The sequence below is a fragment of the Clinocottus analis genome, unplaced genomic scaffold (genome assembly GCF_023055335.1).
Source record: "Clinocottus analis isolate CAN_PGR_092001 unplaced genomic scaffold, fCliAna1.0.p SCAF_45, whole genome shotgun sequence".
Taxonomy (NCBI): domain Eukaryota; kingdom Metazoa; phylum Chordata; class Actinopteri; order Perciformes; family Cottidae; genus Clinocottus; species Clinocottus analis.
The window spans coordinates 349,096-376,668 of record NW_027176202.1 but is presented as its reverse complement, the minus strand read 5'-3'; the positions used below and the strand labels follow the sequence as shown (position 1 = coordinate 376,668).

Genomic DNA, 27,573 nt, shown 5'->3' with positions numbered 1-27,573 from the left:
CTCGCGGCAGCACCGCTGCTCTGAGAACACAAACTACACAACAAGACTTTCACGTCAGGCTCAAGTCTGCAAGTCATCAACACTGCCTGTTGGTGAGGCTACGGAGGCACGCACACGTACATAAGTAAAAGCACATACATAAACCACTTCAAAGTAAAAGCACGTACATAAGCCACTTCAAAATAAAAGCAGCGTTGTATTACATTCAAAGCTGCATCTTATTTATTTATTTTTCATGTTTGATTGACCTCACGCGGGCCGGACTGGAAGAGCTGTAAGACGCCAGGTCTGAACTACGTCTGAGAGATTTAAAAAGCAGCACCTGTGTGGGGAGTGATAAGCCCCGCCCACTGCAGTGATAAGCCCCTCTCAATGCAAAAAAAAATGCAGTTGATCAAATAATTAACGCTGTGAAAGGATTAACGCATTATTAACGTGTTAAAGTGCGTCCTTGTCACAATATTTCTCTTCTTTATGAGTGTAAACGCCAGCGTGTTTTTAAAGCTCAGGTGTGTAGTAGCATGCTGGTTCTTTGTGATTTTCTTGTGTTCATTAGTCAGTTTCTTTCCCAATATGTTGACAAACACATGATTCAACAAGTCACGGTGAAGGATTTTGTGTGAAAAGTACTTTTTTTAAACAGCATCATATGACACGTCCATGCCCTTCTCTTGTCTGAATGAGGTAAAATGTTGCAGGAGCAAGGCAGCGGAAGCAGGAAGTCTCCTCTTTCTGCTAGATGTCAAACCATATTTCTGCGATGTGTTGCGAATATCTGAATATTTAAAAAACGCCCCGCGTCGGCTGTGTTGGTGCATTAACTCTTCAGAGTCGGTCAACGTAGATTCGCGTTTTACAACATTGACATTTTCAAATTATTTCTATCGCGATAATTCTGTACAAAAATATGGTTAAACGTCTCCATGATTCAGTAGAACTTCGGCTTCTGCAGACTTCTGTCCGTGAGTTTGGAAGAGACTCGCACAGAGAGATATAAGCACTTCTGTGTAGCATCACACAAAATCACCGTCAACTTTCTTTCTGTGAACTTAATACGACTAGTAGAGTCGGATCTCATTACGTGTTTGTAGGACTGTAACTCCCTCGTGTTTACGTTATGTGCTAACACGGAGCTAGCGGAGCACAAGCTAACGAGAGCTTCGTAAAGAGTACTGTACTCTTTACGAAGAGCAAGCCGTGCATGCTGCTGCTCAAATGTTATGTCGTCTTTCGTTCAGTGTTCTTAGTACTGTTTACAAGGAGCACGATGTGCATGCTATGCTGCTGCTAACGCTAGCTCCATCTTTCTTTTAACTCACTCGTATTCATTTATTTTACAGAGAGGAGTCACAGCTGCTGCAGCCTCAGAGTCAGCCTGTGCCGGACTCTGAGGCTCCAGCAAAGAGGGCGCGTGCTCCCCGACGACCACAACCACCAGCCGGTTGTTTCACTTGTTTCAGTGTGCTCTCCCCACAGCCTGGAGGAGAGGCATGGGGAGAAGACTCTTATACAGTGGATGGTTTGAACTTGTTTGGGATGGTAAAGGTCCCGTGACCCAGAGAGTCGGTGGATACATGTCGAGCGTGCAGACTGTCCTTCAGCTCCACGTTCAGAACCTTCAGTGGCTCTAATGACCATGTGGAGGCTTTGAGCCTTCACGCAGCCGGGCTTATTAATTTGCACCTGAATAACCTAACAGTTCTTTTTTGTCATAAATACTTTCACATATATGTGAATATTACACGGAAAAAAAAGATTTTTAGAGCTTTTTCAACCAATCACATTGTGTGAATGGGCATCTTCACAACACCACAGAGGGCCTTGGTCTGACGCAGAGACAAAGTGGATGTCAGCCGGCGGTTTGTGAAGTATCAGGTTTAAAAGTTTGGCCACCGAAATCTTTGATTTTTTTTACTTCCAAAAATATTTTGGGATCAGAGGTTTGCTAAAGACAGAACAATTGTACATACATACAATCAGTAGGCGGGTTCTGCCTCAATCGGTCCTGATCTGGAGTCTGTGGACTGCTACTGACTACCGGACACACCTTTTCACTTACTCCAAAAACAAAACAGCAACAAGTTGAGTCACTTTTATGAATATTGATGCCTAAACAATAGATTCCTCATATTTCACGACAGCAGTCCCACTTCTCCATCACCAGGAGGAAGTTCACATCAACAGGGTCCACGTTGTAATGACACGTCTTCATATCAGCTGACTGCAGCCTCGGAGTTCTAGGACACAGCGGCAGGCAGGTGTTACTGTGTTTTAATTGCTTTTTGGCTTCAGATGTAGCAGGCTGTGTTTGCCCTGTGGGTGTATATTAGAGATTAGGGCTCCCACAGAGCTGCAGCTACACACAACTGTTGTGAGGGCCAAATCACCAAATGCATCAATTCCATTCCTCCTAACGGCAAAAATAAATGAAAAGAATAGGAAAAATATGACAAACTGGAATTAGTTCCCAGACCTCTTAGGGAGCCGCAGACACTTGTTAGAGCACTCGGAGGTAAAACACACACAGAGGATGGTGTGAGGAGAAAAGAAGCAGAGGTAAAACACAGAGCGGTAAAAGACACAGAGGACGGTGTGACGAGAAGAGAAGCAGAGGTAAAACACACAGAGCGGTAAAAGACACAGAGGACGGTGTGACGAGAAGAGAAGCAGAGGTAAAACACAGAGAGAGGACGGTGTGAGAAGAAGAGAAGCAGAGGTAAAACACAGAGCGGTAAAAGACACAGAGGACGGTGTGACGAGAAGAGAAGCAGAGGTAAAACACACAGAGAGGTAAAAGACACAGAGGACGGTGTGACGAGAAGAGAAGCAGAGGTAAAACACAGAGGTAAAAGACAGAGAGGTAAAACACAGAGAGAGGTAAAACACAGAGAGGTAAAACACACAGAGAGGACGGTGTGAGAAGAAGAGAAGCAGAGGTAAAACACACAGCGAGGTAAAAGACACAGAGGATGGTGTGACGAGAAGAGAAGCAGAGGTAAAACACAGAGAGAGGACGGTGAGAGGAGAAAAGAAGCAGAGGTAAAACATAGAGGTAAAACACAGAGAGGTAAAACACAGAGAGGTAAAACACAAAGAGGACGGTGAGAGGAGAAAAGAAGCAGAGGTAAAACACAGAGGTAAAACACAGAGAGGTAAAACACAGAGAGGTAAAACACAGAGAGGATGGTGAGAGGAGAAGAGAAGCAGAGGTAAAACACAGAGAGAGGACGGTGTGAGAAGAAGAGAAGCAGAGGTAAAACACAGAGAGAGGACGGTGTGAGAAGAAGAGAAGCAGAGGTAAAACACAGAGAGAGGACGGTGAGAGGAGAAAAGAAGCAGAGGTAAAACACAGAGGTAAAACACAGAGAGGTAAAACACAGAGAGGTAAAACACAGAGAGGATGGTGAGAGGAGAAGAGAAGCAGAGGTAAAACACAGAGAGGATGGTGAGAGGAGAAGAGAAGCAGAGGTAAAACACAGAGAGGATGGTGAGAGGAGAAGAGAAGCAGAGGTAAAACACACAGAGAGGATGGTGAGAGGAGAAGAGAAGCAGAGGCCCTGACAGGCAGCGAGGGGTCGGCTGCTGGAGCATTAAAGCTGCGACTGCTGCTCAGAGGAAAAGAAGATACAGAAATGATTGGCGAGCCCTCGAGCCAAAAGCAAGAGCTTCACAAAACACAAACATAATATTCTTACTAGTGCTGTCAAGCGATTCAAATATTTAATCAGAAACTTCAGAACATAAATGTGTATATTGCGATTTTACACATTTATGTCATAGTTAACTCGCGATTAATCACAATTAATCGCTTTTTTAATTTTTATGTTAATGCTGTTAACATGAAAAAGTGGATTGGTTTGCTTTAAGCAAGTGTTTCATTTGATTGAAAAAAAACAACTGCCAAACAGGGCGGATCAAAATACAATTATAAAGTGCACATTTCAGGTAAACAAGGACGAGAGAGCTTATTTTAATTACGTATTGTTTTATTATTATTATTATTATTATTATTATTATTATTATTATCTATGTAAGTTGTATATTTCTATGTTTTTCTGATGTGTTTTGATGCTTTGGCAATATTATTGTTGCAACATTCATGAAAGAGAGAGAGGTGAACATAGAGGAGAACGTTGGATGCTATGTGTATTACATCACTAGATCCTCGTCCTCACAACGCTAACAGGCTACACGCAGTAGCATCATTTAGCTTTGGCTGCAGTGAGTGTGTTCTTGGTTGTGGTGTCCATGTGTTTCTGTCTGAAGTCATCCAGTGTCTGGCTATGACGCGGGGGCGCAGAGTTAGCATCAGCTGTGTGCTCGTCCATCGGGTGATATTTCAGACTGGATAGCTACGATGATGCTAGCTCAGCTCACAGTGACAAACGGCTCATAGCACTTGAGTCTTGTCAAGGGAACCACGTCTCATCATTCATGTTGCCGTATCGCACTCACCATTCATTCATTTCAACCCGTAACGTTAGCCTAGCTTCCAAGCGCAAACAGCGTGCCTATTGTTTTGCTTCCTGTTGAGCTACATCCTCAACAGGCTGCATCCTGTTGAGCTACATCCTGTTGAGCTGCATCCTGTTGAGCTGCATCCTGTTGAGCTACATCCTGCTGAGCTACATGCTGTTGAGCTACATGCTGTTGAGCTACATGCTGTTGAGCTACATCCTGTTGAGCTGCATCCTGTTGAGCTACATCCTGCTGAGCTACATGCTGTTGAGCTACATGCTGTTGAGCTACATGCTGTTGAGCTACATGCTGTTGAGCTACATCCTGTTGAGCTGCATCCTGTTGAGCTACATCCTGCTGAGCTACATGCTGTTGAGCTACATGCTGTTGAGCTACATCCTGTTGAGCTACATGCTGTTGAGCTACATCCTGTTGAGCTACATCCTGTTGAGCTACATGCTGTTGAGCTACATCCTGTTGAGCTACATGCTGTTGAGCTACATGCTGTTGAGCTACATCCTGTTGAACTACATGCTGTTGAGCTGCATCCTGTTGAGCTACATGCTGTTGAGCTACATGCTGTTGAGCTACATCCTGTTGAGCTGCATCCTGTTGAGCTACATGCTGTTGAGCTGCATCCTGTTGAGCTACATCCTGTTGAGCTACATCTGGTTGAGCTACATCCTGTTGAGCTGCATCCTATTGAGCTACATGCTGTTGAGCTACTTCCTGTTGAGCTACATCTTGTTGAGCTACATCTGGTTGAGCTACATCCTGTTGAGCTGCATCCTGTTGAGCTACATCCTGTTGAGCTACATCTTGTTGAGCTACATCCGGTTGAGCTACATCCTATTGAGCTACATGCTGTTGAGCTACTTCCTGTTGAGCTACATCTTGTTGAGCTACATCCGGTTGAGCTACATCCGGTTGAGCTACATGCTGTTGAGCTACATCCTGTTGAGCTACATCCTGTTGAGCTACATGCTGTTGAGCTACGTCCTGTTGAGCTACATGCTGTTGAGCTACATGCTGTTGAGCTACATCCTGTTGAACTACATGCTGTTGAGCTGCATCCTGTTGAGCTACATGCTGTTGAGCTACATGCTGTTGAGCTACATCCTGTTGAGCTGCATCCTGTTGAGCTACATGCTGTTGAGCTGCATCCTGTTGAGCTACATCCTGTTGAGCTACATCTGGTTGAGCTACATCCTGTTGAGCTGCATCCTGTTGAGCTACATCCTGTTGAGCTACATCTTGTTGAGCTACTTCCTGTTGAGCTACATCTGGTTGAGCTACATCCTGTTGAGCTGCATCCTATTGAGCTACATGCTGTTGAGCTACTTCCTGTTGAGCTACATCTTGTTGAGCTACATCCGGTTGAGCTACATCCGGTTGAGCTACATCTTGTTGAGCTACATCCGGTTGAGCTACATCCTGTTAATGCAAATCTTATACTGAAGATCAGATTCAGGAATCCAATCCTGCCTTTGATCCGGATAAAAACTGCCATTGAGTATTTTAAAACTTTAGTGGGAAATCTGGATCAGCTTGATCCTAAAAATTTGGATTACCTTGATCCACCTCAGAGGTGGATTTGAGGGAGATTACAAGTAAAGCTTTATACAGCCGAAGTGTAACTGCTCCCAAAGTTCCTTGTTTTATTTTATTTTGAATTGTCAAATCTCTAAATGGCCGTCTCCTCGCTCCTCGGTCCTCGACTGAACAGGAAGTGGTTCTGCGCCGCCATATTGAAGGCCGTCCCAAAGCTCTTATTCGGCTCGGCGGAGCGAGGAGCGAGGAGGGAAATCGGAAGAGTCATTACCGAGAAGCCCCGAGAGCAGACTTCCAGGAAGTGTTTTAACGCTGGACACGCCCCCTCACTGTTCCTCTGTTATCTGATTGGACGCTGCAGCTGAGTGGCCTGATCGCTGGAGTTTCATCCCAGAGTGAAGACGATCACAGAATAAACGTTATAAATTTTCTTATTCACCATCTGGTTAAAATATGTGTTTATTCATTGTAGGTCTGAACAACAAAAGGACCACAAACTATTTTCTTCAAAGATTTGATCTGTTGTTTCCCTCAATAACTTTTATTATGTATGTAATTAAAATCAGAGAGCTGGAGAGAGGAAACATGTTTTACAACATGTATAGTTATTTTATAACGTCACAATTAGAATTTCAAAATATACCGACGTAAATAATTAATAAATAAGACGCGTTCCGCTGGTAATCGATCCTGCGTATAAGCAAGACCCTGAACGCAACACAGTATATAAATACTCAATGCAGTAACAGACGACAGAGAAAACGTCTCCATTCTGACACTGATGATAACTGTCCTTTTTATATAAGTTGTAGTTTAAAACCATTAAATCAACTGAAAACATACAACAATTTGTATCAATATTTTATTTTGTGTTTTTTCTGTGATCAGCTGTTTTTTTTTTATTTTAAGAGCATTTTTATTAAAATGTTCGCTAAATCCAGTCCGGACCAAAAAACAACTCAACCAACTGAGAGCTGATCAGCTGTTATCAACTGTGACCAGCGGATCACAGCTGATCACAGATGATCACAGCTGTGACCTGCTGTGACCAGCTGTGACCAGCTCTGATCAGCTGTGACCATCTGTGATCAGCTGTGATATATATATATATATATATATATATATATATATATATATATATATATATATATATATATATATATACATATATATATATATATACATATATATATATACATATATATATATATACATATATATATATGTATATATATATATATATATATATATATATATATATATATATATATATATATATATATATATATATATATATATATGTGTAGTTATTTTATATGGATCTGTTTTTGGATCCGGGCCAAATGAACGAGTCCAAATTGAATATGGGCAGATACGGGCCATATCTTTGACCTGTAGCCGTTCCGGATACGGGGCGGATCTGTGCGGCTCCGGTCTGGATCCTTGACAAGCATCCGTTCCGGATCCGTTCCGCTGTGCATCTGGACTCAGATCCGGAGCCTATGATGCCTCCTGGGCGGCTCCAGAACGGAGTCCGTTTGCTATCTGGGAAGCCTCGTCAGTATGTCGAGCTAATCTTATTGAGCAGAACTCAAATGATGAGCTTTAGGCACGCTATAGATTTGGAAGAGAAGACATGTGATATTCTTCGCCCACATCTACAACGTCCTACGAGAAGGAGTCATGCCTTAACTGTGGAGGAGCAGGTGCTTATTGACCTAAGTTTCTTTGCTTGTGGATCTTTTCATGAAGTTATTGCAGACGGCCTGGCTGTGACAAAGTCTACAGAGGGACACATAACGCATTCAGTGGCATCAGCCCTGGCTGGTCTGACTCGTCAGTATGTAAGATTTCCCCATAATCAAGAAGAAATAACTCAAACTAAGAGAAAATTCTTCTCAATTGCCAGGATGCCTAATACTGTTGGTGTCATTGACTGCACACACACACACACACACACACACACACACACACACACACACACACACACACACACACACACACACACACATTCAGGCAGCCCATGAAAGAGAATGGGAATTTGTGAACAGAAAGAAACGACATATTAATAATGTGCAGCTCATAGGAAATGCTGACCTTAAAATAACTCACTCTGTTGTGAGATGGCCTGGTTCTGTACAAGATGCACAGATTTTGAGAAAAAGCACCACCACATCAAGCTGATGAACCAGCAGCAAGAGCAGTTAGAAATGCCGTGGTCAATTTGTATTTCTCATGATGGGTTGTGGCTCATAACATTTAAATTCACTAATAATGTTTCTGCATCAACATTGGTGATTCATGATAAGGTCTGGTGCTTTTGTTTGACCAAATGGCTATTTCTATGTTTCAGTTTGAATATGAATGCCTTATTTAAGTAACAGTTTTTTGTTAAGTTCTATCCACTGATAAAGGACTCCACTGAACATCAGTCAGATGTATTTATTAACATGCATTCAGCACACACACACACGTCATCTTCACAACCAAAGCTCAAAAGGTTATGCACTTTGGAGCAGGTCTGTGTTCACTGGCTGTCTTCTCTTTCCACAAACATCTGGAAAGAAAGACAAATATTAGGGTTTTAGGGCTGTCCCTTTTGTTGACAACTGTTTCCTAAAAAGATGTACAACACATTTTAAACTCTACACATGATGCCTTGTGAGTAAATGCATTAAAATGTGAGCTGTGGACCGCGACATACAGACGCTAGCCTATTTACTAACTTGTTGCTCCTTGAAGGGCGATATACACTCTTGCAACTACAGCTGCTGCTGGCCACGCAGTCAGATTGACGGACTCATGTTGGTTTATAGTTCCTGTGTGTTTTTCATACTCCAGACCAGCAGGTGGCGCAATGAGCGTTTAGAGTGGACCTGCACACCGACGTTCACGATATCTCCCTCCAGGAATTCACCTCCATCTTTGTGTCCTGATACTCCGTCAGGTTTTATAAATGCTCATATTTGTGGACCTCTTCCGCCAAACGTTCTTCAACAGCATCCATTGTTCCTGTTTCTGCTGTGGCTTTTAAAAACAGAGGTATGATGCTGTGAAACCGGACATGAGACCCAGAAAGGACGTGGTTAGTGGACCAATCACAGCCTTTCTGCTACGAACGTCTTGCGTAGCTTTGACGGATAGTCAGACATTTTGGGTGACGCACACAAGCACGCAAGATGGCTGATGGGACCATGCAAGGGGCCCTAAGGGTCTTGCATGCTTGCGTCTCTGCGTAAAACCAGAGTATAAAGCAGCCTTAACACAGAAACAATGGAGCAGCGTTAGCTCGCATTAACGTGAACTCGGCTTCATTTGACTTCGCCCAGCTCTTCCTTCAACTTTGTGCTGATTTATGTAATTTGTTAACGCAATGTGATGATTGCCTTTCATCTAGCCTCAGGACACATCAACACTGACCAAGATTATACATTTAGAGACAATAGTTGTGCTAGCTTCTCCTTTTTTCTGAAAATGTTCGCTCCATTTCCTGTTTCCTGTCTGTGATGCAGGGGGCGGGCCGGATTTGGAGATCCCCATCTGCCGGTACCAGGATCACTCTGATCCAATCCGGCAAAGTTTTGAAATACTGGGATGGATCAGGTTGATCCGTGGCAGAGGACAGGGGGATATGGTTATCCGGATCATTCTGATCTGGATTACCAGTTTTGAAATACCGGCCTCAGATGATCCCGGTGGATTTCAACTAATTGTCTCCATGGCGACATGTCATATTCACACATTGCGTGCCGCCACCACGTAATGCACTGTCCACAGGTTGGAGGTAATTTCATGTATTTCTGTGAGATTAGGCTGTTCAGTTAGGTGTCAGATAATACTAATATATATATATATATATATATATATATATATATATATATATATATATATATATATATATATATATAGCGTACAATTCAACTGGTGTAGTAGTACACAGACTATGGAGAAGTACCTCATACCACTTTGACACACAAACTGTTCCGTGAAAACGGAGGCAATTTAAATAACAATGTTTACATTTTTTGTATTCTGTGTTTGTAAAATATGTAATATAATAATTACGTTCAGATGAATCTCAACTGACCCACGGTCAGAACAGGTTTGGGCTGAAATCCTGGAAGCAACGATCAACAAATGAGTCAAATCACAGAGACATTTATCCCTTCAATAACTGACACAAGACTCACATAATATGAGTCCAGCGAAGCATCTCAAGGGGCCGATCGTAAGGAAGAGACGACGATGGCAAGAAGATTAAAGCGACAGATCAATCACAAGTGCAGTTTGTGTTTAAAGAGAGTGCCACACATTCTTATAGCAACAGCATTATTCATGTGTATGCGTTCTTTACTTGTGCAACAACACAACGTCCCCACAGGGAAATTTAGTTGCACACACACACACACACAAATGTCTTACAAGCATATATATGTGGGAGATGACAAACATATGGCGACACACAGGTTATCACACTGATGTAACATGTGTGCGGCATACACACACACACACACACACACACACACACACACACACACACACACACACACACACACACACACATGCTGTCAGTGAAACAAATGTTCCAGTGTTATTTAAAGAAGTCCAATTAAATGCATTGCTCAACATAATCTCTCGCTCCACTTTCATTAACTCGCGTTTCTATACAGAACGGAAGGCGAGATGAGCGCTGACAGGGACCTCCCACGCCTCCGACACTGGCGGCTCCGGCCCATCGCGACTCCCACCGCAGTGCAACAGCAGCCGCAGTGCAACAGCAGCCTCTGGTGGCGGCCGGTGGAACTCCTGGCTGCAGAGGGCCTCCAGCTGCAGGCTCTTCTCCCTGGGCCTGGTGTGTTAGTGTCCGGATGGTGCCGGTGTGTTATTGTCCGGATGGTGCCGGTGTGTTATTGTCCGGATGGTGGCGGTGTGTTATTGTCCGGATGGTGGCGGTGTGTTAGTGTCTGGATGGTGCTGGTGTGTTAGTGTCTGGCTGGTGCCGGTGTGTTAGTGTTCGGCTGGTGCCGGTGTGTTAGTGTCTGGATGGTGCCGGTGTGTTAGTGTCTGGATGGTGCCGGTGTGTTAGTGTCTGGATGGTGCCGGTGTGTTAGTGTCTGGATGGTGCCGGTGTGTTAGTGTCTGGCTGGTGCCGGTGTGTTAGTGTCTGGCTGGTGCCGGTGTGTTAGTGTTCGGCTGGTGCCGGTGTGTTAGTGTTCGGCTGGTGCCGGTGTGTTAGTGTCTGGATGGTGCCGGTGTGTTAGTGTCTGGCTGGTGCCGGTGAGCGCTCCGCTCTGACGCCGGACTGAAATCAGCCTTTGACACGGTGTCCCTCACTCTTATAAGTAGAGAAACACTGCTTCACATTCAGATGTGTCATTAAAGAGACTTGTTCTGCAATTCCTTAGACATTTATATTATTTCCATAAAGTAGGTCCTTTATGCCACTGATTTCCAAACTTAGTGGCACATTACTGTGTGCTCTGTACACACAGAGATGTTCCATCTTCTAGTTGTGTTATTGTAGTATAATAGTTATAGTTGTGTATCTGGCAGCTCTGTGGCGCATAAGGGCCCATGTTGGGAGATATTACTACACACTACACTGTGCCTGTCATTTAGTGTCATTTCTAATAGTTTGTGTACCGTTTTCTTGCATATTTTACTTAGACATTTCTGGATGTTGAATTGTTTCCCCGAAATGATTTTAAGCCAGTAGTTTACTGAGGGACGTTTAGAGGTACCCATATTTGTATAATCATAATAATTGCAGCATGATTAGTGACTTCAACGCAGGTATTTCTTAGATTGTTAATGAGCAGACAGCCAATCATACGAAGGTGTCATAAGAAACCTTAATAAAGGTTATTATTATAATGTAAGAAGCGGGCTGAAATGACACGCAAGTTTTTCTTTAAATAGTTTTTTTAAAATATAAATATATAACATTTTTGTTTATTATCATGGATTAAATATGTCGGATACTTCATGTATATAGTATTCACTGTCAAGTATCAATAGTTCTTTGCAACAATGTCCAGATTTCCAAAGCCTTCACCAGCACATAAATGCACCATTCACGTCAGCCGGCAAGTGGGAGCTAAGTTTAGCATGTATTCATCATGAAGGATGTGTCTGTGCAAGTTGATCTTTATTTTGAGGTGAAACAGAGAGAAAAACTGTTGAAGCTGGAGAGTTAAACACACATTCAGCGGTATACAACACTCCTGTGCGCTCGAGGTAAACGCCAATGATGACAGATGTTTACCTGCAAACTACTAACTACTGTTCCTGCACCCACATCCTTGCATCCTGCAGGACTTATGATGGCTCCGTAACAGTGCCTTTTCATTTTCCACCCCAGCTTTCATGTGCATATCGAAGCTCGCTATCAAAAAGGAATTATTCCATCTCAAAAAGATTTGTGTAAAAGTACAACAAGGTAGCCGTCATTAAAATATGGAGCACGGAAGAGAGCAATAAGCCAGTGACATGGCGAGCAGGAAGATAATATTAATGAAGGCCTGAGAGAGGTGTGTTTGAGCGTGATGCTGACCCCGTGGCAGTCCGCTCTGACTGACCTCACTGCCTGTTGGCTTCGTCCTGTCAACTAGCAGCGTCCTCAGCAACAGAGGACTGAGAAGGAGGCGGAGCTGTGCGGCCTGCCATTCAAATGAATGCTGCTGTTTTCCTAATCATTCAACTCCACATTGCCATCATGCTGGCTTATTGCAGTCTGGATCTTATATTTCCACCCAATAGTTAGAGTTCTTTTTGTATGTTTCTGCAAAAAGTGGGATACATTGGCAATGTTTCTGAACCAAAAATAAGTTTTATCAAAAAATTAGTTAACTATTTGATCATGCGTTAACTGCATGTTTTTTTGTTTTGCAGTTTGTTTGTTTTTTGCAGTGGGAGGAGCTTATCACTTTAAATCTCTCCAAACGTAGTTCACACCTCGCTTCATATGGCTCTCAATACGGCCCGCATGAGGTCAATTAAACATAAAAAATGATTAAATAGGATAAACGTCATGAATGAAATACAACAACACTGCTTTTACTTTGAAGTGATTTATGTAGGTGTGTGTGCGCTTCCGTAGCCTCACCGACAGGCAGCGTTGACAACTTGAAAGCTTGTATTGTTCTGTAGCTTCTGTTCTCAAGGAGCAGCTTCACCCCACAAAGCTCTCACAGGCGCTCAGTCTCTCAGGACTCGCTGCAGCTCACAGTCCAGACTGAACATTACTGCTGAAAGCTGCTGACCCCGCGGTCTGATCCATGCAGAGCACTTTAAAGCAGCATCACTTCTGGATCTTTACTCTTCTCTCAAAGAGGAGAACTTTCCTCACATCACAAGATGTTCAAGACAACACAGACTGGACTTTTCTCACTGAGGAAGAAAAACTGAACTGAAAACATGAAAAGCACTTATTGCTTTTGTATAAAGTGAATCAACTGCTGGTCTTTAACATCTTTAAGGTAAGAAACAGACTGAACATGGACCAAAGAAGGAGTGGTTTGTCCCTCACAGGGACCCTTACTACTGAACATACCTGTTCATAAAAAAAGCAAACAGATGTATAAACTATATATGTATGTATGTTAACTTGCTGTTGCTCCAGAGTGCTATATTATATTATTATATTGCTATATTGTTCTAATAACATTACTTTAAAATAAAAGCTGCAATACAGTAGTTTTTAGTTCATTATTGGAATTGACACATAATGAGATTAATCACAGAAAAATCATGAGATTAAGCAGTTGATTTTTTTAAAACTTTGCCCAGCCCTAGAAAAAATGCCTTGTGGTTAACATTGTGAAACATTTTGTTACAATGTATCGCGTACAACCGTAAAAACTGTAACGTTGCGATGTAACAACATAAACAATGAAGTAAAAATGACATTAAAACTGGAAGCACACAAAATAAAAATAAAAGTGTAAATTTACATCCTGTCAAGCCTTTGATTTATCCTACAAAATATTCAATCATATTGTTGTGGAAATAAAGTTATTGTTGTTATTACAAAAACATGTCAAGTTTTTTGTGACTCTGCTTCCATCCTCAGCGCGGGATTAGATGGACATGATTGACCTCTTAAAGCTCGTTCTTTGCCAAAAGTTGTTGATTAAAAAGACTCAAGTCAATGAAATAATGCATCAAGTAATGGTAAGAAGAACACCTTCAGATTCTGCTGAAAAAATGTTCTTATAGAAATGGGCACTCTATCAAACTGTCTTCAATTACTGATCTAGCTATATCATTTTGTGAAATTTGGATTCCTCTCTCTCTCTCTGTTATGGCTTGTTGTGGCCGAGTGGTTAAGGCGATGGACTAGAAATCCATTGGACTCTCCCCGCGCAGGTTGAAATCCTGCCACCAACGACACTTTTCAGCCGTGTGGGCTAAACTTCTGAGATTCCCATCAACTTGTGTCAACTTCTCACGGCCAATCAGACGGCCAAAACCTGTGTCAACTTCTACAAGCCAATCACGCTATCCACGTTTTTTGCCGTCCAATCACATGGCTCGGTTGTGTCAATTGCCGAACCTCTCCGGAAAGTTCCGAGTCGCTCTCAGTCTGCGCCATCTTGGATCCTCGTTACATGCAGAGCACCGGAGACGTGAGACGTGAGTACAATACGAGACAACTTTATTACGATTTATCGACGTCGTGCTTATTAACTACTGTTACGTATGACTGTGTAACATATAAGTGCTCATATTAGTGTTGTTATTTGTGGCTGACAGTCCCGGAGTTACTTATAATTAGCTCGTCTGTATGACTGTTGTAGCTTGGAGAACAACACAGAGACGCGAGTGCAATACGAGTACATTTTATCAAACTTTATCGACGTCGTGCTTATTAACTACTGTTACGTATGTCTGTACAACATGTTAGTGCTCATCTTAGTGTTGTTATTTGACGCTGAAAGTCCAGGAGTTACTGATAATCAGCCTGTCCGTCTGACCGTTTTAGCTTTGTTGAGACGTCACACAGTGGAGCTTTGTTTTCAATATGTTAATACTTTACTGTACTTTACTAAAAACGTATAACGACACTCTATTTATTATTACTATGTGTTACCAGCTGACGTTGCTGCTGTTTAAACTTGTTCTGCTCCTGCTGCACTTTGAGCTGATAACACTGCTGTCTGTTCAATGCACTTTTAATATATATTATATCTATTATTTATTATGTATAATATATTATTGTAGTCAGTTTATTATAACACAGTGTTGCCAGCTAACATTGCTGCTGTTTTAACTTGTTGTTCAGGTGTTGTTCTGCTCCTGCTGCACACTGTGCTGTCTGTCCAATGCACTGTTATTATATATCATATATTATTATAGTGTATATAATAATATATGTCTCCCACTGACTCATTAATACGCTGCTGTTATATATTATTGTATATCATATATTAATATATATACTATTTGTAATATATTATAAGAGTGCAATATATCTATTGATGTAATATATGTGAACCAAGAGAAATAAGTTGTCTCATTATTCTTTATGATCTTAAAGTGCTGCTAATGTTCCTCTTAATGTTCGGATGGATTCATACTGAAGGCCTCATGGAGAACGCTGTCCAGTACATTACAGGCAGAGACAGAGAGAGGACCAATGCTGCTGCAGGCACCTCCACCAGTACCACCACCTCCACCAGTACCACCACCTCCACCAGTACCACCAGCAGCACAGCCTCTTTTCCAGCCGCATGCCAGAGCGCCAAGAGAGCATCACAGTACGGGTTTTACTGAGCTGAGTATTTGTAATGTTGTCTCATTATAAAAGTTGTTGTTGGCATGTCCTCCTCTTCCTCCTCCTCCTCCAGGCCTCTTGGTTCAGCGCTTGCAGCCTTTGTATCTGGACGGCGTTCTCTGTCTGCGTCGTAAATGCAGGCCCAGGTGAAGAAGATTTACAGGTAAGTACAGCCTGAATGATAGTTAATTCATCTTTATTGAACTTCCTGTGTGCACTGTTTACTTCCTGTTTCTCCTCTCCCGTCATGTGATTACAGCCGCACACTTCAGTCCCTTCCGACCAGCTCCGTCCTCCTCGAGGACGTCTGAGGAGCCTTCAGATGAAGAGCTGGTCAAGGCGCTAGTTGTCTCAACGGTTTCTCTAGTCAGAGGAGGAAACGACGGGTAAGTTTGAGTTGAATGAGAAGATGATGTCTGTATGGTGCTCATCTCATATCACCCACCTGCCTAAACATCACTAATGATGCACGTGTAGAGGAACCGCTCTTTCACCAGCCATGATGAGGACTTACTAAGGGGACTGAGGGGAACCCCAGTCCCCTTAGTAAGTCCTCATCATGGCTGATCTGGTCTCATTGCTTTCTCTTCACCTTCTTTGTTCCTCTAGTTGTAATTGCAGCTTAGCTCAATGTGTGTCTGTCTCTCAATATTAACACAAAACACTCATTGTTTCATCTCCCTGAAACCATTTATTTCTCTTCAAGCCACTGACCTCATGTAGTCATGTTGTCCAGCAGCAGGAGACCAATACATATGTGCAGCATCTTTATTTGCCCTTGGCTGGGTTCGAACCACTGACTTTGTGCTCAGCAAAACCTCCTGTGTTCAGGTGTTCAGAGCCCCCACCTGTTTTTCACTTGGATCCCCACAAAACCTCCCTGCTTTCACAGAGAAGCTTGAACCATATCCTCTAAACCAACAAGACACTCATTGATCTCCTTCTGGCACATTTCAGGTTGAGTTGTGAAAAAAAACCTCTCAAAGCTCGTTTTTGGCCAAAAGTATTTGATTGAAAAGTTGTTGACTGAAAAGACTCAAGTAATGGCATTAAGTAATGGCAAGAAGAACATATATATATCATTTTCTGAAATTTGGATTCCACTCTCTTGTGGCTGAGTGGTTAAGGCGATGGACTAGAAATCTATTGGGGTCTCCCCACGCAGGTTCAAATCCTGCCAACAGTGGCACTTTTCAGCTGTGCGGGTATTTAATTTAATCAGTTAAATTGTTTCAACTTTGCCCAGCTCTAGTATTTATTATTATAACTTAGATAAAGTGAATAGTTATTAACGTGAGACTAAATGTTTTTCGTCATCTTCAGGAAAAGATGCCCATCCCCTCCGTGGTCATAGAGCCGGCCTCCAGTAACGAAGGAGATGACGACCGTGATGCCGACATCATCTCTCCCACTGCCACCAGTAACAACGGTGTAGCAGCTGAGAGCCAGCCGGTCCGACACATGAGTCCGTCTGGTGGAGTGTCCGGACTCCCCGATGACTTCCTTTACAAGGTGGGTCGTCCTCCCGATACCAGCCGCTCACGCTAAAGTCCAGGTCGTTTCTCTACTGGACCTGCTGACCGCAGACGGGGTGATGATGCTTTTCTTCCTGCAGGTGGAGACGATGCACGACTTTGAGGCTGCGAATTCAGATGAGCTGGAACTGAACAGAGGCGACGTGGTGTTGGTGGTTCCCACTGCTTCAGTTAAAGATCAGGTGAGAAGTGGTGTCAGTAAGGAAGGAATGAGCTTCGAGTCAACAGTAAATCACGCTGCGTCCTGTTGTTGTTGTTGTTGTTGTTGTTGTTGCTGTTGTTGCAGGATGCTGGCTGGCTCACAGGAATCAAGGAAAGTGATTGGCTCACACTCGGCGTTGGTGCTCACAAAGGACTTTTCCCAGACAACTTTACACAGCGTTTGGAGTAAGAAGTCTCTTCGGCCGGTGGAGGTCAGCAGAAGCTTGAGACGTGCAGTCAGCGTGCAGCTGACCTGGAACACCTCGAACCTGCTGCAGCGGTCTGCTGGACAACACAGGGGTTTGAAACTATTCCCAGTGTAACTGAAAAGTACTAAGCATGATGTGATAGTACGGTCTGCCCTCTGAATTGAAATGTAATTTTGTTGCTTTTGAAAGAAAAAAAAGAATATATTGATGCATTGGGAATGTTGCAATCTCTACATGTTCATACAAACAAACAGCTATTGTTTTTGAAGAAAAATACATCTACTATACCTTCTTTGCACCACGTGTGTTGTAGTTCCTATGTTGCTCTGCTATTCAAGAATCAGTAGTGCTGTGGTCTTTCTAAGTGTTCTCGAGTGTAACATGAACCTCTAGAGTTTGTTGTTATTTTCAGAGTCGTCATAACTGTAGTGTATTTCTATTATGTCATAGTTGAGCGTTTGTGTTGATGAGTCAGTGACAAGTGTTGCTTTGTTCTTGACAAAAGAAAGAGACGTGTATCATCTGAGCATTGATGAAGGAAGCAGTGCTCATTCAGCATGAACATCTCAAATCTTTTATCAAAGTATAATAAAAAAAGAGTCTTCCCACAATTACAAATATTAATGTTTAGCTGCATAAGTCACATGTCTTATTAAAATTGTATTTGCAAGAAACAGAGCCAAACAGAAGGCTATAAGTGTATGATCACAGGTAAGCTATTTACAAATGCAATATGCAATCTATGTTGTTGATATATCTCAGGTCTCCAAATTCCTACATTTGTTTAGATGAACAAATATGATGTCACTTCCTTTGATATTAAAGTTTGACCTTAATTTAAACCTTTTTGTGATGTACATCCATAAATATTCATGTCATGATCAATAAATAAGACTTCATATGATAAAAATGTAAAAGTTTTCTTGGGAATTAGGATTGGGGAAAATACCACATTGGGAGGGTTATGTATAAGGGTTTTATATATATATATATATATATATATATATATATATATATATATATATATATATATATATATATATATATATATACATACATACATACACACACATATATATATATATATATACATACATACATACACACACATATATATATATATATATATATATATATATATACATATATATATATATATATATATATATATATATATATATATATATATATATATACATACATACATACACACACATATATATATATATATATATATATATATATATATATATACATATATATATATATATATATATATATATATATGTATGTATATGCAGTGGGCAATGCTCCCTAAAGAAAGGGTTTTTGAACCAACCTTTGGGCTCCTCCCCTAATCAGTGCCAATATAAAAGGCACCTGTTTGCATCTATCTATAATAAATTTCAAATAAATTAAAATTTTGTTGAAAGAATTCAGTGTCTTTATTTAACTGTATGTAATTTTATTTGATTGTTATTTATTTACAGTATTAAAATAAATACAGGGATGAATTTTACAGCAGGCCAGGATTTGCTGTTAAAAATAATACAGTTCCCTCTTTCTGTGATCACAAGTACAGTATTTAGATTACTACTGTAAAAACAACCACAGTAGTGACTGATTACTACTGTAACATGACTACAGTATTCTCGAGGTACTGTGATTTGTTTCACAGTATGAATACTGTGAAATATACTACAGCTACTTACCTGCTAATTGCTGCCAGCAGGTTACTGTAAATTCTACGGTAATCTTGATACAGTAGATCAGCGGTGTCAAACACGCGGCCCGCGGGCCGGATCCGGCAGGATGTCCAGTCCAACAGAAGAAAAATTTTCAAAAACATTTTTTTTTAGATCAAAAGTTGCAGTGCTGGGAATTGAACCTCTGACCTCCTGCTTGTAAAACAGTCATGCAAACCATTGTGCCATTGTCTCTATTATTAAAGCTCTGGTATTATTTGGGTGAAAGTGGTTAGAAATGGATCAAAACGTGTCACAAAGCAAGGGAACCTGCAGAGGAGAGCAGGCAGATAAACAGAGAGCTGATGTCTGAATGTTTTGTCTTTATGTTTCTAATTAATTGTTAAAAGACCTTAAAATAGAGTTTATCATCCCAAAACCTTCACCAATGATTTAAACACAGAGAAACATTGTCGTTATTTATGTGTTATTATGCTGTGATTTTACTGGTCCGGCCCACTTGAGATCACGATGGGCAGCATGTGGCCCCTTCACTGACATGAGTTTGACCCTAACCCCACCCCCCAGTGAGATAGATAGATAGAGAATTGAATTCAAAGTCAGCTGAAATGAAGTAATGATATTCCGAATTTCACAATTTTCCAATATTCAAACAGCTCAAAAAAATACATCCTTAAAACTGTAAATTAAAATGACTTCTAGTTCAGGGCGACGCCTGCTATGCTCATGGCCTTGATATATTACTGTACAGGTTTGGAGAGAATTGAAGGCAAAGTTGTCTCAAAACACAATGTAAATGTTATTTTTACATTGTGTTTTGAGACAACTTTGCCTTCAATTCTCTGCTTTAAAAGCAGATCCTTAAAGGTGAAAATCCCAAATCAGACTTTGAACTAGATTTTCTCCAAATCTGCACAGTGATATCTCAAGGCCAAACACACACACAGCAGAGAGCCCTTGAACGAGACTGCATGTAATTTATAGTCAGTTTACCAGCAGTAATTCTTTGAAGGGGCGGCTGTAGCTCAGGAGGATGAGCGGTCGTCTGGATACCACAAGGTACCCGGTTCGATCCCCGGTCCCCTTGCAGCTCACAAGTCGAAGTGTCCCTGAGCAAGACACCCAACCCCTCGTGACTCCGCGGGCCCAGGGTGGCCCGTGGCAACCTCCAACCAATTTATGCAAATGTTGTAGAAAAAAATAAAATGTAGAAAAACAGTGAGATACTTATTTTTTACAAAAAAATATGTTTTTCTTAGCTACTGTTGACACATGAGAAATAGAAAGTAGTTATTATGTCTTTGTGGGGTCAAGGACGCCGGCTCTCGCTGACGGCCACGGTCCACTCTCGGATTGGGTGGAACCGTTGGGGCCTGAACCGGATTCTGGGGCCTCTGTCGTGACCGGACCTGAGCTCTCAGTCCCGGCTGTGTTGGAGTGATGAGGACCCTCATGAGGGACAATAATGAGAGCAGTAACCTGATGTGGGCGCTCATTTCTGGGTTGGGGTCTGGGACCTTGATGTATGATTTGTCTGTACGATTGATTGGAGAAGGTTGGTGGCACAGATGCAGAGCCAGATGACATTAGAATGGTGCGGCCACCGTGTGGTGAAAGAAGGAAGTACATCTTTTATGATTTATTTATTCTGACAGAGCTGGTGGGCCATAAGTAACAAATTATAACATCGAAGCTGCGGACCGTATGAAATATATCCCCTGTGTTAAATCATACAAAAAGGAGCTTGATAAGTAGGGTGACCATATCCATAACACCAAAAAGGAGCACACTGTGGTATTTTGTGAATAATTGGATAGGATGTTTTTAAACATGATATATAATTGGGGTTTGAGGATCTAATGAGCAATCTTTATTAGTTTATGATTTATTCACAGTAAAGTTAAATCAGTTTGACTAAGGTTAAGATTCGTAATTAAGATTGTTTTATTTTGAACTACAGGGGTGACTTTTTACTTTTGACTGAATTGTTTGCAATTACATATATATATATATATATATATATATATATATATATATATGTATATATATATATATATATATATATATATATATATGTATATATATATATAAATACATAGGTATATATAAGGTACATATATAAAATACATGAAAAAATACATAGTAATTATTGTTAAATAATATATATGTTAAGTATTTGTATATATATTATGTATATACATCACATATATTTATATATGTATATATTACGTAAATAATTATTATAAATAAAATCCCCCGCTGTTCTAATCTTATATTATTAGTTAACCCTTAGTATGGAACCTGTCGCAGGCGACAGAAAGTAACATACAAACTGGATGCAATTTCAATGGATTCTGAACGCTAAGCGGAGCTTTCTGATGTCATGCGACTCTTTTCTTGACAAGTACAGAGAAGATCGCGTTTTGAGAAACGGCCGCTGGAGACATCTTAACGCTGATTGGCTAAGACTCGACGCGTCACACCAAAGATGTTCTCTTTATGAAGATGATAACATCAACTTTTCTCCGCGTCTCAGAGTCCAATCTCAGAAACGCTGGCGCGGTCGCTCGGCTCCAAAAAGGAGGACAAATACGCGTCCGACTTGAGGCTGCGCTGGACGCCGGACATTGAACGCCCGGACTGGGCATTGAACGCCCGGACTGTGCGGCTTAAATGTGGATGTCTGGTCACCTCAGTTATGACGTTCACCTCCAGTATGTGAGTCGAGGAGACACGCAGTGACTCAAAATGACAACAACAACAACACAACATTATTAAAAAGAGACTCACAACGATGAAAAGGGGCGAATCAACAAAACTACAGAGTAGCTACAAAGCCACTCAAAATGATGATGATTATTAAGTATTGTATGCTTGTACACGTAGTACTTTATGCATTGTATGAATGTATTAAGTGGATAACCTTCATCTTTTTTAATGAACTGTATGCAGTGGTCCCTCGTTTATCTCGGGGGAAAGCTGTTATTAAAATGAATATACTCCCTAGAATTTTGTAACCCTTGCAAATAACACCCAACGACATCTCAGTAACATCTTCAGTGCTGTGTTGTCCACATCAGGTGCGGACTGGAAAAAAAAGAAAAGTGTGCCGGCCGTTCAGATTTTCCTGAACCGATGTGAGGTCCGGGGACAGAGGATGTCGTGTTCAACACGTTTGCCCTTCTCTGTTTCTCCTTCCTCTTACGTTATTGGATCAGCCTTGTGACTTAGTTTGACTATTTGTTGTTTTCACTACATTTATTTGTTTTGTGCGGTAACTGTTGAGAAAGATCATAAAGTACAGAAAAGGTGTGAGAGTGGATGCAGCCTAAGGCAGACGATAAACCCATTTCACAGTGTTTGTATAGAGAGCTGAACTCTGTGATGTTATGATCAAGAACACAAACACACTCGTTTGTTTAACCCCCGGGTTGGTTTCGCCTCCTCTGTCTCCTTATTGTTTCATCTCCAACGTGCGTCAAAGAATTTGTTGTTTTTTTTATTCATGAATTCCGAGTTAGGTTATAAATTATGTTCATTATTCCGGCCAATAATTAATTATCATTTAGTTTAATGCACATTAGCGATGTGAAGCGTCTACCAAATAAAAAAAACTTTATACACCTTGGAAGCATCTAGCGCCGACTGTGAACGTGGTTTCAGTCTAATGAATGCCATTAAGACAAAATCGCACAACTGCCTTGAAGTTTTCCATTTGCATCAACTGATGAGAATTAAATCAAGGCAAAAAGAGGGTCCTACATATCTTGACAAGGTCTACAACCACTGGATGATTATTATTTTTATTTATTTATTTAATTTTTTTCATCCAGTGGTCTACAACCAATGGATGAAATTTTTGACGTATGTTTAGTCATTGAATCATGTAAGTTAATTCTGTTTTAATACATATTTGCAGTTGTTGGCTTTTTAAAAAAAATGTTTTATCTATTATATTTATCTTTTGTACATGTACGAAGAGCAAAGAAAATACCGGAGTCAAATTCCATGTAGATACAAATTTACATGGCCAATAAAGCTGATTCTGAATCTGATTCTGAGGAAGAGCAGCTGCAGACCTGCCGAAGGACTTCCTGCAGCTCAGTGAGGCCAACAGCAGTGGGCCGAACACACAGCATCTACACGTCACCAGCAACGGACCTCTGGCAGGAAGAAGGTGTCACTTCTTGAACCCACAGGTTCTTCATCACTTGTTTTTTTATTTCATGAAGATATTTAGAAAGTATTTGAGTGGGCAAACTCTGACTGAGGTTAACGTGAAACTACACACTTTGTCTGCGTTTCAACTTTCATTGTATCCCACCTGCCATGTGAGACTTGTACACTTTTCTGATAAATAAACTCATACTGAAGGGTTTCTCTCTCTCACACACACACACACACACACACACACACACACACACACACACACAGGCTGTGACGGCTGGTTCCAACCGTCACAGATCTACAATAGAATATACAATTAAAGTTAAAATATAGTGCATGGAATGTAAGTGTTATGTGAAAGTGGCAAGTGTATTTAAATATGAGGTGTGGAGGGATGTGCAGGGGAGTGACGAGTAGGAAATTGTCCTGATGGACTGGAGCCTCTTGCCAGAGGGAAGAGACTTCAACAAGTTATGTCCAGAGTGAGAGGGCTATAGTGCTGTGTTATGTAGGCATTGTACTTGTATTGTAAATAACACTGTTCATGCTGTGTTTAAATTGCTAAAGGAAATGAGACCAGGTGTTACAAGGTTTACAGAGTCATTTATTGAAGATAAAGGGAGCTGTAGTGCCTATTGAACCCTGAGGCACTACTTGGCTTCTCGCTTGATGTTTCTTCCTGACGTGTTTAATTAATGACAATGTCCACTTGTACCGTCCATCATGTTTATCTTACAAAACCAAATAATAATCAGTACTTGGTTGCATATGTTGTAATTATAAAATAAACCATGAACATTTGCCTCTCTCTGGTACAGAACAGCAGTGTCACATAAAAACAGTCCAAAAACAGTTTGCTTCCTCCAAACAAGCACCGCCTTGCCCCAATGCCTCTCCTAACTTATATAGGACCGACAGCAGTAGCAGTCGGCCTTGCGCCCCCAGTGGTGGGAGGTCCAACATAATGGAAACACACAAAATGCTCTTCCAGGAGCTCTTTGCTTCAACATAAGTGTATTGGAGTTAACAAAAGGGCCAAATGGGCTAAAAGATTAAATTAAAAATACCAAATAACCAAAAGCGACTATGAAAAGTTCGGCCTTTCACTTATCTAAAACCAAAACTCTTCTCCCGATCCTGTCCCTGGCTGCAGGAGCACCTGGACCAATCAGAGAGGAGTCTTTAAATCCACACACACAAAAACACACCGCAAAGTACACGGGTCGAAAGACCACAGCCACCATGTTCCCTGTGGTCGACTGTAGTGGTTAGGAAGCAGCGCTCTCACCGTCGCGACCAGGATTCGATTCCCGGTCAGAGAACATCATTCTTTGCTGTTTCATGAACAACCCTCGAGTGACCACGTACATCCAGATTTGTAACCAGAAGCAGACTGCTTGGACAGAGGATTACAGATTGTTCCTTTGTAAAGCTCAGAAATGAAGACGTGTTATTATCAGCACAAAGTAGAGGATAAAAACCTTCAGTGAAATATACCCAAATGTTCAATCAATATGTTCAAAAAGTTTGTATTTTCAAAAAGTATTTTTTTCTGAAATAGTTCAAAAGTATATCAAATTTCAAGACTTACTCTAAAATAATGTATGCCTGTGATATATGCTCAGGCCGGTAGTGATCCACTGTTGAATAGAAGTGATCATTGGCGGATGTTGTAGATGTCAGAAAGGTTTAAGGCGTGCCATGTCTTGGTTGATACAACATGGTAAATGTGAGCCCTTTCAAAGCCGTTAAAGTCGGTGGATGCACAAATGGAGTAAGCACCCATGTTGTCTACGAGAAGCCAGTTGCCCACATTCAACTCAGGGATCCACCAGCTGTCTTTTACTTTGTCAACACTGTCGCAGGTTGGACCCCAGAGAACAGACCGGAACCTCTGCTCGCTGCTCTCAACAGCCTGTGAACAACACAAACATTGAAGTATGAAATTGACGTCACGCTGCTTACCTTTTCCTTTAAATCTCATGCCTGACACTTGTTTTGCAGTTTTCTCAGGTCAGGTTGGTGAGTGGCAACCTTCAGAATGTTTTTCAACCAAAGACTGTATATAAGAAGTGGCCCCTCTGACGTCACCCATTGGTCTGTGGACTAACGTTTTGAAGTTTTGGTTGTCGCCATTTTGGATCACATCCGTTGCCATTGAGGCTTTCATGCAACGAGTGAACGAAAGTGGGCACATCTTGACTTGAAGACCAGCCGTATAATGCTCTGGTAGCCACCAGGCAATCCCAAAGAAGCCCACCCAAGATCATACCCTGCTTTATCGTCTAATTTACATTATATGTGAACATCATTTACTAAATGATCATGATGAAAAAGTACTGGGAACTAGAGATTGAGACCATAAACTAATGTTTTTCAAACATTTAACAAAGTCTGTTCATTGGCATTGGACATAAAAATCCTAATGTAGTATTTTGAGAAATTGTCCGATAATGGTGTTTTGGTGGTGTGGTGGGGTTGATATTTACCCTGGTAAGGTATGGTTCAATACTGCCGTAGGCAGAATATCTGATGAGGCAACTCAGGGAACCGTACACTCCATCATTAAGGTAGTACATCATTATTCTGTCAGGGCTGCTGTCCTCACCATCTGAAATAATATAAATGCAAAGGTATTGAAATGGAAACTATGAAAATAATAGGAAAATTACAATACAATATGGTGCTTTTTAATTTGTCCCTCACACCACATGCAATCATGTGTCTGTTGGTCTGCACAAAATTAGTAATCATAAACCTGCAAGTCATTGTGCTCACTCAAAGATCCAGCATGTCTGTTTCCTGAAGATGCTTCTTGTTGTAGTGGTGCATTGCCATTTGGAGCCATCAGACTCATCTGGTAGTTGTCACCTGCACATTACATTTTGTTTTATTAAATCAAATACAATCACACATTGTACAAGTATGTGTTCATAAGAATACTCAAAAGTGATATCTACATTACCGCTATGTTCATCCATATCCTCTGTGATTACTCTCTTGCCAATGACTTTGGCTGCAAGTGTGAAGGCTGAATCCACAAAGTAGCGGCCTGGTTCTGCAATGATCTGCACGCCACTGTCAGGCGGGAAGAACTCCTCCAGTGCTCCATTAATGACTTTTGAAATCTAGGTAAGAAAACCATGTTGGGTTACTAGTATATTTCACAGGTATTACATAGGAATTACCTATTAATATTCCAGACAGTGGTGGGTGGCCAATAGAGGGCCACAAACGCTAACGCGGTATAATCTCTCCTCCATCACCCGTTTGATAGAAGAACTTTGGTGGAGGAACTAAAGCCTGGTCCTGAATCAACCAGACCTCACCATAAAACAACAGACTGCTGTGATAGGGAAGCAAGCAGCTTTTGCAGAGATAGCTAAGCTACACCAGCACGGTTTGGCTAAGCTGGCTGCTAAATGCAGTTGTGCTAATGATATATTTTACTTTCCATGCTTGCTTTTTAAATCAAAGTGGACGGATCCAGCATGGACAGCTACGGGATCAAGGGACATGAAGAACACGAGAACACCAGAAGACATGAATAACTCCAGACTGTTAAGCTACTAAGCTAGCATATATCAAGCCAAGTCAACATCGCTACCCATAGACGGATGCTGGACTGTGTCAAAATGGCAGAAAACGAGCGGTTTGACGGCATGCTGCCGGTTATTGTATGATATGTAAGTAACCCAATTTGTCTTCTGGCTTCAGAAACTTTCAATCGATTTTCAATCAATGTTGATTTTGTTCCATTTCTTTCTTTTACCTCTTCAAATTGGACTTGACAGTCCTCTGTCCCAGACAATCCTCCGCCAATATCCAGGAGACTCATCTGGCAGCCTAATAAATTCTGAAAAACACATCAGTACCACTGTGTAACAAGGCAGCGTTTATCAAGGTTTTATGAGTTTTCAACCAAGTTCTATTGCTATGAGGATGCCTTACCGCCATGTCAAAGACACGTC

General features: G+C 41.3%; 2 protein-coding genes and 1 non-coding gene across 5 annotated transcripts in view; 2 read left to right on the top strand and 1 right to left on the bottom strand.

The window, feature by feature from the left end:
- Positions 1 to 14,581: 14,581 nt before the first annotated feature.
- LOC137801896 (amphiphysin-like) lies at positions 14,582 to 18,655 on the top strand. 3 transcript variants are annotated; one of them, XM_068599330.1, is made up of 7 exons: positions 14,582 to 14,643; positions 15,593 to 15,767; positions 15,858 to 15,947; positions 16,044 to 16,170; positions 17,108 to 17,236; positions 17,400 to 17,501; positions 17,606 to 18,655. In XM_068599330.1, the coding sequence occupies exons 5-7, from the start codon at positions 17,114 to 17,116 to the stop codon at positions 17,708 to 17,710; spliced, it is 330 nt and encodes a 109-aa protein (XP_068455431.1). In that variant the 5' UTR covers positions 14,582 to 14,643; positions 15,593 to 15,767; positions 15,858 to 15,947; positions 16,044 to 16,170; positions 17,108 to 17,113; the 3' UTR covers positions 17,711 to 18,655. The 3 variants fall into 3 exon arrangements, with proteins under 3 accessions (XP_068455431.1, XP_068455429.1, XP_068455430.1); XM_068599328.1 differs by having other exon boundaries at positions 17,108 to 17,296; positions 17,606 to 18,654; XM_068599329.1 differs by having other exon boundaries at positions 14,599 to 14,643; positions 15,616 to 15,767; positions 17,108 to 17,296; positions 17,606 to 18,654.
- trnas-aga (transfer RNA serine (anticodon AGA)) lies at positions 16,889 to 16,970 on the top strand. The gene has a single exon. It is a non-coding gene; the product is annotated as a tRNA-Ser (tRNA).
- Positions 18,656 to 25,259: 6,604 nt separating the features above from the next.
- The window catches only part of LOC137801899 (ornithine decarboxylase-like), a 3,687-nt gene continuing 1,373 nt past the window's right edge, over positions 25,260 to 27,573 (bottom strand). The window contains exons 5-9 of the mRNA XM_068599337.1: positions 27,554 to 27,573; positions 27,375 to 27,458; positions 26,568 to 26,730; positions 26,092 to 26,213; positions 25,260 to 25,517 (exon numbers count right to left, since the gene is read on the bottom strand). The exon at positions 27,554 to 27,573 is cut by the window's right edge and continues 197 nt beyond it. Coding sequence (XP_068455438.1) covers positions 25,260 to 25,517; positions 26,092 to 26,213; positions 26,568 to 26,730; positions 27,375 to 27,458; positions 27,554 to 27,573 — 647 coding nt within the window. The remainder of the gene's footprint in view (positions 25,518 to 26,091; positions 26,214 to 26,567; positions 26,731 to 27,374; positions 27,459 to 27,553) is intronic.